General features: G+C 37.8%; 1 protein-coding gene across 13 annotated transcripts in view; it reads right to left on the bottom strand.

The window, feature by feature from the left end:
• The window catches only part of ehbp1l1a (EH domain binding protein 1-like 1a), a 50,073-nt gene extending 36,834 nt beyond the window's left edge, over positions 1-13,239 (bottom strand). For 11 of the 13 annotated variants that reach the window (XM_067445271.1, XM_067445284.1, XM_067445285.1 and 8 more), the window contains exons 1-3: positions 12,827-13,239; positions 1,724-1,781; positions 971-1,066 (exon numbers count right to left, since the gene is read on the bottom strand). In XM_067445271.1, the coding sequence (XP_067301372.1) occupies positions 971-1,066; positions 1,724-1,781; positions 12,827-12,930 (258 nt within the window). In that variant the 5' untranslated portion in view covers positions 12,931-13,239. The remainder of the gene's footprint in view (positions 1-970; positions 1,067-1,723; positions 1,782-12,826) is intronic. The other 2 variants (XM_067445282.1, XM_067445283.1) reach the window with 1 other exon arrangement.
• Between the last annotated feature and the right edge of the window lie 344 nt (positions 13,240-13,583).

Here is a 13,583-nt window from a genome sequence, read left to right as displayed (position 1 = left end):
CTTTATGCCAGTTTTCAGTGTAACATGATCCTTCAGATATCATTCTAATATGATATAATATACAAAATAATATAATATAATATTCGGATTTGATGTTCAAAAACATTTACTATTACTAATGTTTCAAAAAGCTGTGCTGCTTCGATTTTATTATTTTATTTCAGAATTTATTTGAAACAGGATTTTTTTGTAACAATGTTAACATCAGGTTTGAATTTAATATGTCCCTGCTGAATAAAAGTATTAATTTCTTTAAAAAAAAAAAAATCTTACTGGCCCCAAACTTTTGATTGGTAGTGTACATGGAATTATTTTTTACATTGTAAAGGCCCGTTCACACCAAGGACGATAAAAATAAAGATAATGATAACGATAAACATATAGTTAGAAAAATCATTCTCAAAATTAAAGAATAGCAAAATTCACACCACAATTATAACGATAATGGCACAGAGAAACAATATCAATAAATCACTTTAAAGGGATAGTTCACTTTAAAATAAAAATTTGTCATCCTTTACTCACTCTCAAGTTATTTCAAACCTGTATGCATTTCTTTCTTCAGCTGAACACAAGGGAAGATATTTTAAAGAATGTCAGAAACCAAACAGTTAACTGGAACCATTGACTTCCATAGTAGGAAAAAAAAAATACTACGGAAGTCAATGGCTCCAGTTAACTGTTTGGCTACTGACATTCTTCAAAATATCTTCCCTTGTGTTCAGCTGAAGAAAGAAATTCATACAGGTTTGAAACAACTTGAGGGTGAGAAAAGGATGACAGAATTTTCATTTTAAAGTGAACTATCCTTTTAAGAATGGTTTTTATCCAGCTAAAGAAGGTAGCTGTAACCAGCTCGAGCTTAAAGTGACAGACAAACACATGCTCAGAATCAACAGAACGACAACGTCTCCTGGTGTGGATGCTAATATAGTTATCGTCATTGGTGTGAACTTAATGCTCGCTGTACCTTAAAGAGAGTGACGGTGATGTCCACGCTCTCAGGAGCCTGCCAAACCACAGTCCCCCGGTATGGGTTCTTGATACCCGGCTGCCAGCCATGAAGCTGATGATCACAATGAGAATAATGCTATTAACACAGCTGGTGATACACAAACACATCATGCCTACAGTGGGGGAAAAAACTAAGCAAACTGACTGGGCAATGATTATGCATGTTCTTTCATGAACAAAATCATGAATAATAATGTACGAAAGGATTAGGCCTCTAAATCAATGCATTCACTTCACTGTTATTGTGAAACGAGCAGAACTATGCACGTTGAAAGTATAATGACATATCATTGCCACCAATTGTTTTCTGTGTGTGCTAGGAGGAAGTATTTCCTTCTGCTGTAAATTAGTAAATTCGCAATTACTAATCATACAAATAGTTATTTTCCTCTTCTCTAAATTTCATAAAGTTCCACATCCAGAATTTAACAGCAATATATTATCTAAACATATGATTGAAAAACCATTATGTGCTGTTCAGCACTTATAGTTGTTTGAGTGGCTACTAAAACATTAGCTATTTGAATTGGTTTGGTAGCACTACCTCTGCTTAATATATTGCACTTGTTTCCATTTTATTTCTATCAATTTGGATAAATGGGTTTTGTAATGTTGATGAATAATCGTCAAGTAACCACAGTCATATCTTTCTATAGTACTTGAAAGCTATAAATGTGGAAAGAGTTTCAAACCCACATCCTCCAATTACCTTGGTGCAGATGCGTCGGTTTCGCCTGATCCAAACCACTCGCAGTTTATCTGGCTGCCTGTGAATGACAAATAACAAACAATATAACACAGTATAGTACAGAAACATAACCACTCCTGTTCCACACTGAAATTACAGCAACATACAATCATTTAGCTTGATTAGAGATCAAGCAACATCGCTTGAAGCTATATTGCACATCATGAAGAACTGAAAATTGAAATGACACATGAAACAGTGTTAATATAATTAGGATTTTAAAATTCCCTAGGGAATTGCTTTAAGGAGGTTAAGCACAAAGAAGGGGACTACCATCATGTGCACTCAGTTTGGTTATTAGGTTACTCATCTGACCCACATACAGGAAGCCATTAGCCAGCTTCATTGCATGGAATGCTGGAGCTTCTTCAAGAGCAAGTAAAACGTACTTGTTCCTGTTCTAACAGGATAATATTGTGTGTAATGATTGTGTGTAATGTGAGTAAGTAATCGCAGATTTTTTTTTGTAATCTCTACTATATAAAAAAGTAACTGAAAGACTAATCATGGGATGATAAGAAGACCAACATCCACCAAATGACACTTAAAGGTACACACAGAAAAATAGGGTGTCAAAAGTGTAACTTTAGGGGTACAACAACTTGTCGCTGGGGCAGTACCCTTAAAAGGACATCTTTGTACCATTTTTACCACAAAAACGTTTATAGTAGTACCTTAAGGTACGCATTTGTACTCAAAGGTACTAATATGCACCTTTTAGGAGTAAAAAATGTACAAAGATGTCCTTTTAAGGGTACTGCCCCAGCGACAAGCTGTTGTACCCCTAAAGGTACACTTTTGACACCCTATTTTTCTGTGTGTAGTTCACGCAAAAAGGAAAATTCTGTCATCAATTACTTACCCTGGTGTTATTCCAAACCCGTAAGAAGTTCGTCTTTGTCTCTCCATTAATAGCTATGCAACTACCATTTTGTCGCTTCAAAGAGTTCATGAAGAGATCATAAAACTAATCCATATGAATTGAGCGGTTTAGTCCACATTTTCTGAAGAGACTTGACCACTTTATATGTGGAACAGATTGAATTTAGGCTTTTATTCTCATATATTCATCAACTCACACGAGTTGTGGTAAACAGAAGCTCAATGCATGTTTGCTTGACGTGTGAGAATCAATAAAGTTAATTTTCATGTTACACAGCACATTTGAGCTTCAGCAAGGACAATGAGGTTTGTTCTCGAACTTTAAGCAAGTACGGTTGAGCTTTTGTTGATGGTCTCTGATCATTGGCTGTATCCAAAATCACCCCCATATCTTTAAATAGGGCAGTACTTGAGGGGACAGCCATTTGTAGTAGTGTCCGAAACCATATAGACATAATTGAGTACACTCTTTCAATCACAAAAGGCACCACAATAACGAGTGTACAACCAATATACGCTAAAGAATACACATAATGTTGCATGCCAAATAAAGTCCCACGTCTGACCTGAAGATTACATTTGCAGCCGAATCATCCATCCATCCATTTTCCAATTTGCTAGTCCAATGGGGAAACTATTTAAAGGGGTGGTTGCATGCGATTTCACTTTTGTAACTTTAGTTAGTGTGTAATGTCGCTGCTTGAGCATAAACAGTATCTGCAAAGTTACAGCGCTGAAAGTTCAATGCAAACGGAGATATTGTCTTTTAAAGTTATGGCAGTTTATTGCCTACAAAAACGGCCGGTTTGGACTACAACGAGCTTCTTCCTGGGTTGGTGACATCATAAACCCTTGCTAGTCACCACAGATGTGACTTCTGCCCGTAATGGTGAGGGGCGTGGCGTTTCTGGACAACCTGTGCTAGGCACTTCAGCCAATAAAAATACAGGAAACTACATTTGGCCATCTAACCAATCTAAGACCATTGCGTTTTTCGGAGGGATGGGCTTCATAGAAGCAGGAAGCAAACGAGCCGTTCAAAGGGCAGTGGAGACAGCGGTGTGGAATAAAGGTCAAATATAAGAAAAATATGGCGTTTAAAAAATAAAAAGAAGTATACTGTGCCCCATAAACACAACCAAGCAAAAAAAAACACAGAACCACCCCTTAAAATAATACAGGTATAAATTCCTTTTTAATTGATTATTAAATTGTTTAGTTAATGTTTAGGTATACATCAGGGTTTTTTGTGTTTTTTTTTTTATGTGTTTCCGGCACACTCTGTGTCTGAATTTACTCATTTTTATTCACTCCTTCGAATGTACTATAATACTGGAGTAATGTAGAAAATAGTGAATGAGGGGATGATTTCAAACACAGCCCGTGTTTACATGAGAATAAAAGCATAAATTCAATCTGTTCATTATATAAAGTGATCAAGTCTCTTCAGACAATTTGGACTAAACCGCTCAATTCATATGCATTCGTTTTATGATCTCTTTATGAACTTTTTGAAGCATCAAAGTGGTAGATGCGTATCTGTCAATGGAGGGACAGAAAACTCTAAGATTTCATTAAAATATCTTCATTTGTGTTTCAAAGATGAACGAAAGTCAAGTGTTTGGAAAGACATGAGAGTGAATAATTTGTTTTTTGTGTGTGGGTGAACTAAACCTTTATAATATGTCCATTCCAACATTATGGATAAGCACTGCATATAACTGAACAAAGAAAGTAGATTCAAATGGCCATATCTTGAGGAAACTTATAGGATAAAAGAGTTCATTGTACTAAGAAAACATACTGTAATTTTCATCTCAAAACTTTCTCCCCAGCTCAAATAGACCATTTTCTTAAACAATGCTTCATTCTAACTTACAGACATCAGACAGATGAACACTTGACTGCTCGCATTTATACGCCAACAATAACTATTGAGTATGACTTTTTTTGCACACTTCCTGATGCTTCCACTTTTTGCATACATTTCGATGGGAAAAAACCTTTGCTACTAACATTATCAATGGACATATTACACCTTATATTAAAAATAAGAATATGAGCTTTTAAAAAGAGGAGTGCAAGTTAACTGCAATCTACAGTGACTGAGGTGTGATGCGGGTTTCCTTTAAGAGTGGTTGTGGGAAGTATAACCTGAGACTTGCTCTACATTTCCTCAATGTTTTTACTGATGTGTTCTCCCATTCTCGATCTCTCTTTTGTTCTCTCTCTCTCTCGTTCTCTCGTTCTCTCGTCTCTCTCTCTCTCTCTCTCTCTCTCTCCCTCCCTCTCCCTCTCCCTCTCCCTCTCTCTCCCTCCCTCTCCCTCTCTCTCTCTCTCTCTCTCTCTCTCTCTCTCTCTCTCTCTCTCTCTCTCTCTCTCTCTCTCTCTCTCTCTCTCTCTCTCTCTCTCTCTCTCTCTCTCTCTCCTCTCTCTCTCTCTCTCTCTCTCTCTCTCTCTCTCTCTCTCTGAATGGAGGGTGTGGTCTCTCCTTAAACTAACATCACCAGATTAGCTATTGAACCTACACACATTACACCATTTCCTCATGGAAGTATATTTGGTTCCATATGTCTTATTTTAACCACTTTTTCAGTGGTTTTTGCCAATTACCTTTACGCTATTTCCCATCAGCAATGCTTGAATACTTTTTTGAAAACATGTCTGTTTTGTTTGCATTATTAAATGTAATAACGATAACTTGTAAAATAATATGATATTAGATATGTGATTCAAATACCTGGGCAAGCATAAGGATTTGAGTGAGTGTGACAAGGTCCAGACGACGGCTAGACGACAGAGCATCTCTTAAGCTCTTGTGGGATATTCCCGGTCTGCAGTGGTCAGTATCTATCAAAAGTGGTTCAAGGAAGGAACAGAGGTGAACCGGCGACGGGGTCATGGGCGGCCAAGGCTCATTGATGCACGTGGGGAGCAAAGGCTGACCCATGTGGTCCGATCAAATAGATGAGCTACTGTAGCTCAAATTGATAGAAAGGAGATATACAGTGCTTCGCACTTTGTTGCGACCCCTGTCCACGGCATGTGAGCATCAGAACTGGACTCAGCAATGGAAGAAAGTGCCTGGTCTGATGAATCACGTTTTCTTTTCTTTCACGTGGATGGCCAGGTGCGTGTGCATCGCTTCCCATGGCCATGTACACCCTTTGATGGAAACGGTATTCTCTGATGGCTGTAGGATAATAAGGCCTGCCACAAAGCAAAAATGGTTCAGGAATGAGCACAACAACGAGTTTGAGGTGTTGGCTTGGCCTCCAAATTCCCCAGATCTCAATCCAATCAAGTATCTGTAGGATGTGCTGAACAAAGTCTGATCCATAGAGGCCCCACCTCACAACTTACAAGACTTAAAGGATCTGCTGCTAACATCTTGGTATCAGATAGCGCACCTTCAGGAGTCTATTGGAGTCCGTGCCTCGACGGGTCAGGGCTGTTTTGGCAGCAAAAGGGGGACCAACACAATATTAAGTTTATGCCTGATCAGTGTATGTCACATTCTTTCTGAGAAATGTGAAAGCAGTTTAAACAGACCATTCTATTCTTCCACAACTTTCAGACATAATCAGACAGATGAATACTTGACCGCCCACATTTAAACACCAACAATACCTATTCTGTATAATTAAAATCAGAGCGTGACATTATTTTGCATAATTCCTGCTGCATAGTCTTTGGCATACATTTATTATGCTAAAGTATTATTATTATATTAAGTATTACCATAGCATTATTACTAACACTATAAATGGACATCAGGCAAAAATAATATAATATAATAGATTAGCTGTTTCATTTACACACACTACGCCATGTCCTCATGGAAGTAGTTTTATTTTCAGTGTAATTTTAACCACTTTTCCCGTATTTTTTGCAAATTACCTTTAAGGTATTTCTCAACAGCAATGCTTCAATACTTATTTTGAACACATTACAAAAGTAATAAAAAGTGCTTTAGGTTTCTAATGTTACATTAGATCTATTTAACAGTAGCATTCCAGCACAATACAGAAACTGAAAAATCTAAATGTAAAAAATAAAAATTCATAGTCTTCAGATTAATTAAATATACATTGATTCATAATAAAGTGATTTTCTCTTTATCTTCTGCTGTTTGACAGCCAGCTTTAATGTATTTAGGCTGCTGTCACTTTAAGACCTAATGCACGGATGGTACTGACACACAAACAATTTCTTTTTTGACTGTTTACGTTCACTTATAAAATACCCAACTGTGTTAACATGAAAATATGCCAAGACAGTCCTTTTGACATAACTGTAGGGCTTTTCACACTGCGCTTAACCGCGGGATATCATCATTCTAAACACTGCTTTTAACCCCGGGTAAAGGACCACATTTGTAATTTAGATGCAGGTTTAGCCCTGCTTTTTTCCCAGGGTTATGAAACCCTGCTTTGGATTTGCAGTGCCAAACTTGTACAGTGTGAAACGGAGCAGTGTTATAATGTAACAACTAGGTGCTTAGCAAAAGACAAACAATCATGTACTCATATTTGCATACTTTGGACAGTCACAGAAACACTGTACATATTATATAAACAGTAAATTCTGCGTTTGAGAGGAAAAATGTCACATGCTGACAGAAAATTGATTCAATTTGATTGAAGAACAGACTTCTTTCTTGCCTTTATAGTCCGAAATATCCATTCAGTATACACACTATAGAACAGTCGGTAATATAAAAATATGCAATGCTAGAACTTATGTAAACAGGTTGCATGCTGCCTTTTTCAAATCAATGCTTGATAATCAATGACACAGCAAATATGCAAATATGAACGTTAACCCAGGGTTTAGGAATGTGCAGTGTGAAACGTCAGCTTACGAATACCCAGTGTTTACCCGCGGTTTAGAATGACCTAGGGTTTACTAGGGTTAACATGAGTGAAAAGCCCATGTGTGTGTATTTGGCCATTCGAGTGCAACAAGCCACGGAAGAGAACTGAATTTGGGATCTTACGCTGCCCAAGAGGTGGCTTTCTGTGTGCGCGCTTCAGGTGTGTATCAAACCGCACGAGTCCCGCAATGAGTGGTTTTCTGCAGCTTATTGTGCTTAATAACTCTAACATCAAGTAAGTCACACACAAGTAACAGTCACATGCCCAGTCTATTCTCTGCTATATGTGTTGACCTAAAACTTTGACTTTTTGAAGTAGCCTATGAAATCATTCAGATATTTTAATATATTGCGCAGTATTTATAGCCTGACAAGCCACACCCACATCAAGATGTTGGGTCTGGGAACACACCATTGACAGGGTTCAATCAAAGGGGCGGGATAAACGGTTGTCTTTCAAACTCCCTCTGCACTCAATAGAATAACGCTACAACTAACCGGGGTGCGTTTCCCAAAACCATAGTTGCTAACTAAGTTAGCAACTTTGTTGGTTGCAGAATTTCCCATTGCCAGAGTGCTAACAGTGGAGAGACAACAATTACAAACGGGTTGTGGCTAAATCCAATGCGTTTTCCCGCCAGCGGAGCTAGCTGAGAATAAACTTTCGCCGTATCTGGTCAGCTAAACTCCGAACACATCTTCCTTCTTTAATAACAACTTCAGTGCTGTTCTTTGTTCTTTTCTCAAAGAAAAGCTTAACTCCAAGTTAGCCATCTTCTTTGTTTTCAATAGCAGGGAATTCACGTGGAACCGTCGCAACTCTGCCATCATTACGTTAAGCCCGCCCACCGACTCTATATACGATGTGATTTGCCTGCCAAGCTCATAAGCCAACGGAGAGGTGCTAGACGATCCTGGCTGCAAATTGCATTTGCTGCCGCAAGGGTGCATCTAGATTTCTAAGCTACAGCATTTATACATACAGATGACTATGCAGTTATGCAAATGTCCTATCATCCAGGTCATTCCTATAATCTTGGGATATAAACTACATGATTTGCCTTAAAGAACCCTTTGCAGACATCACATGGAGTCCACCTGTAACATCTATCACTCAATATCACACCTGGAAAAGTGCTGATCAGTCAAATGAAAGGGACATAACGTGCATCTATAAAAATTATTTCCTCCTACTGATGAAAACCAAACGATGACCAGTAGACCGTCTATGCATGTTAACATGGTTTTTGATTGAAGTCATAATAAAGGAAAGGAAAGGTGGAGAGCGAGAATCATGGGCCTCTGGGTCTCGTATTGCAGGTCAGTGTCGGCAGCAGCTGTGTGAATGGATGCAAGAGGCCAAGCGACGTGGTGACAGTCATGGGGTTCACAGAAATAGACAGGGAAATGGCACATGCAGTGATATAAAGCTGCTGAAGCACTGCGCTACATCTACAAAACTCCCTAAGAAGGGAATAACTGAGATTCTAACTGTATCAGTTGTAGACAGTCTTGTAACACTGACCACATTTAACATTCATAGCAGAGTCATTTAACTGATGGAATCAAACAGCTGTTCTGAGGTCAGTCATTGAGTCATTAAGTCATGTGACACACTGTCAATGGCCACAGAAGTCAGATGACATCATCACAGCAGCTATTCAAACCTATATCCAATCTGCTATATTCTGTTGAATTAACAAAATGTTTCATAAAATACACTATCATCCAAATGTTGTCTAATAATCCAAACGCTGGGTCACCATGTACTTTTATTCATTATGGATGCATTAAAATGATCAAAAGTGACAGTAAAGACTTCTAATCCACATAATTTTGGTTCTTTTAATAAATAATCCTGAAAGAAGTATCGTGGTTTCCACAAAGAAATAAGCAGCACAACTGTTTTCAGCATTCATAATAATCAGGAAAAAGAAAAAGTGCAGCAAATCATCATATTTGAATGATTTCTGAAGGATCATGTGACACTGAAGACTGAAGTAATGAAAATTTAGCTTTGACATCACAGGAATAAATTACATTTTAAAATATATTCCAATGGAAAACAGGAGTTTTAAATTATAATGTTTCACAATATTACTATTTAACTATTATTATTGTATTTTGTATTCAATAAGTGCAGCCTTGGTGAGCAAGAGTGTTCAAAAACAAAATTTCACCAAACCAAAACATTTTAATGTTAGTGTAAAATATGTCTTAACTATCAAATAAAGACAACATGCAGTGTCTCAAAGTGAACTTCTGCCAATAATGAAGCCATGCCTACACCATATCATACAATAGCAATTTCACAAATAGCTTTTCCACAAAAGAAAACAAATAAATAATAACATCAACATACTTTCTAATCATTCCAGTAATACCATACATACATACAGTATGATAAATGTAGAGTATGGACTTGCATGTGTTTGTGTATAAAGCAAAACCTGAAAACGACTTGCTTTTGGGAAATTATGTGTTACAGAGAACATTATTCAGAAAATAATTAATGTGATTTCTTCCCTTAATGCCTCTAATTAAGTAAAATACAATTTCCTGTCTTTGTTGGAGGATTACATCAATATTCTTTAGAAATATGATTATCCTTCAACAACCATTGCTTTAATGGCATATCGATTACCAAATAAATCCGCCGTCACGATGCTAATGCACATTAAAATATGTTGATTGCAGGAGTTCACTTTTAGTTTAATAACCTGAATCTGAAATGATCTCAGTGCATTTATGAAATAAAGGACACTGTCATATTTTACATATGAAATAAAATCCTCAACAAATTACATATCACGTGCAAAGCATTTTGGACTTGTCACAATGCCAATTAAGTCACTTGAGTGAATTTATGGTTCTATTAATCTTAAAAATCTTTTTATCTAAAATCATATATTTCTATGCTTGAAAATGTAGACAAAAATAAACTGCTCTTAAAGGGTTAATTCACCCAAAGATGAAAAATCTGTCATCATTTACACACCCTTAAGTTGTTCCAAACCTGTATGAGATTCTTTCTTCTGCTGAACAACAAACAAAGATATTTTGAAGAATGTTGGTAACCAGTTGATGGGCCACATTGACTTCCATAGTATGAAAATATTAGGGCTGTAACGATATGCAATATGAAATCGAAATCGCAATACGCAGGTCCACGAACCTGTATCGCGATTTGAGGAGGGAGAATCGCGACACACCCCTTCCAACTCCCAGAATTATCCTTCCTGTCCAGGTCCAACTTTTAAGTCAGCAGTATGGCAACATTTCAGCTACCCGGTGGAGAACAAGGATGGCAATCGTGTAGTTTACAAGACCCACACAATTTGCCGTAAGTGTTTCAAGAAGCTTCCCCAACCGGCTGGTAACGTGGTGTGAGCGTGGCGTTTCTGTTGCGTGTCATCCGCGGTGCGGCTGCGTGGCGTTTTCTCTTTCTTTGCACACCAGAAGCGTGTCTGACGCGGCGCTTCTGTTGGTATTGATATACAGGAGGCCCTATACTTCATGTTAAATATATATTGCCTATTGGTACCGCAAAGAAAACGTCGGCAGTAGCCTATTGACCATACAGATATATGGTATTGACGGCAAAATAGGCTACAGAATACTGTACAGAATAAAACTGTTTTGTCCCCCCCATATCGAGGTTTGTATCGTACCGTGGGTCAAAAATCGTGATACGAACCGAATCGTGGGTTTGGTGTATCGTTACAGCCCTAGAAAATATATATATACTATGGAAGTCAATGGGGTCAATAAACTGTTCAACATGTTCTTCAAAATATTTGTATTTGTGTTCAGCGGAAGAAACTCATACAGGTTTGGAACAACATGAGGGTGAGTAAATGACAGATTTTTTGGGTGAACCATCCCTTTAATAAACAAACTGGACAAGATAGTACAGGAAAAAAACCTTCAAAACTGTTTACAAGCATCCCAAGATGCACTTCATACAGTTGAGAAAATGCATTGCTGAGTGTGAAGAGATTCAGTTTAAACAAAAGCTGGCAAATTTGAAAATTATATATTTGAAATAGTACAAAGAAGTGAAAGAAGATTAGTATTGCAGAATTTAAAAGTGGTACATCAAATGATTAATAATAGACCTCATGTTTATTTTAATATATGCAATAATATGCAAGACATGGGCATTTCACCAGACAGAGTATTATGGATCTTGGAATAAGACATTTTATGGTTAGGTTGTTCAAATTTGCAGGTGCAAAGGAGTGGAAGATGTTGCCGTTGGGTAACAAAGTGCTTTTTTTACATGGATTGTGAATGTAATTATACAAAAAAAAAATAGGGTGTCAAAATTGTTGGGTACAACAGCTTGTCGCTGGGGCAGTACCCTTAAAAGAACAACTTTGTACCATTTTTACCACAAAAAGGTTCATAGTAGTACCTTAAGGTACGCATTTGTACTCAAAGGTACTAATATGCATCTTTTAGGAGTAAAAAAGGTATCTACAAAGATGTCCTTTTAAGGGTACTGCCCCAGCAACAAGCTGTTGTACCCCTAAAGGTACACTTTTGACACCGTATTTTTCTGTGTGTAGGGTGAATATGCAAACCAAATGAAACGTCATTACTAATATGAGTTTTATATTATTAATTATTATTATTATTTTTAATCAAGGACCACAATGGAAACAATTGAATGCAACTTTGCTGTGATGTCCTTGACAGGAAAGTTGTAACACTATGTATTGCTTACTTTTTGTGTCAAATAAACTCAAACTCAGAGGCGTCCGCATGATTATGGAAATATGCATGGCTGTGGTCAGTGCCCAGAGCTTAATTTATCACCATTTGCAAGCAAGAAGACCCTCTCATCTGCAAAAAGCACCACACCAAAAGTGCCTGATGAAGCTGGACAGAAGCTGCTAATGACTGTCCTTGAAGATGCGCATCAAGTGGAACTGAAAGTAAAACGAAAGTAAGCGGATAGCCTACTACTGAAGATACGACTCATAACAAAACTCACTAGGCTACAACCAAAACATGCAAAAATATGATTGCCAGAGTAAACAAGCCCTCTGATAACGTTCATTCGAGAACTTTATCGAGCCACACCGCTCAGCAAACCGCACCATGTCTCCATTGCACGTTCACGAGCCTCGTTGTTTATAATGGGAGCGTTGCGTTCTAATTTTATAGCGTCGCGTCGTGTCGCTAAAGTTGTGTTGCAGCAACGTCAGACTTTAAAGATGGCTAAACGTGTATGATAATGTGTTTATTATGGATTTATAACAACACCGAGCGACAATGAAAAGAAAAATCGCATTTCTTACCACTTCTTAGTGCACTCTACGGTGAGTTCTTGAAAGGACGCGGCGAACTGAAACTTCGACGCTCTTTTTCCAGCGCGCTGGAGTCTCTTCCACACCGATGTCATGATAACTGCGCTTGAAGCAGGCGATTCCTCACAGAAGCGACCAGGGAATTAAAAATACATCGTGGGAATTGCTGTGTCACTGATGTTTCGGGGATGGCAGCTCCGCGCGCCACCGCCGCCTCATTCACACATGCTCCAAATGTCAAAGTGAAGGCTGTAGAAGATAAGCACAGACAGGTCAGAGGAAACATACCAACCACTCGGGCTCAACTGACATATCCTGCTGCACTCACAAGGCTGGAGAACACAAACGCTTTGTCACCACTAAATTACAACCATTTATCCAATTGACCTATTATCTAATTATCCAAGTGCTGTATTATGAAAAATAACCTTATTGTTGTAGCCTTTTGATAGTCATAACATAATAAGAATGAAGTTTTGATTCAAAAGTCCAAATACACAAATGACTGTTTGCTTTATCAGCAGTTTCTAGGGGAATTCTGGCCTGCAGACTAAAATTAAAAAATTGGGAAACCAGTAAATAACATAAATAGCCTGATATTTAATAGCATAGTGGCCAAAGTGACATCTTCCAATATATTTTAGATTCTTTAAGCATATTGCGTTATTGTGTTTGGAGCCAATTGTTTTATTTGTGATAATTATGCTATGAAACGTGCCAAATTGTGTGGACATCATTTTTGGCCTGA

The sequence above is a fragment of the Pseudorasbora parva genome, chromosome 1 (assembly GCF_024679245.1).
Source record: "Pseudorasbora parva isolate DD20220531a chromosome 1, ASM2467924v1, whole genome shotgun sequence".
NCBI classification, from domain to species: Eukaryota; Metazoa; Chordata; class Actinopteri; order Cypriniformes; family Gobionidae; genus Pseudorasbora; species Pseudorasbora parva.
The sequence above is the reverse complement of the archived record's forward strand: the minus strand, read 5'-3'. Positions and strand labels throughout refer to the sequence as shown.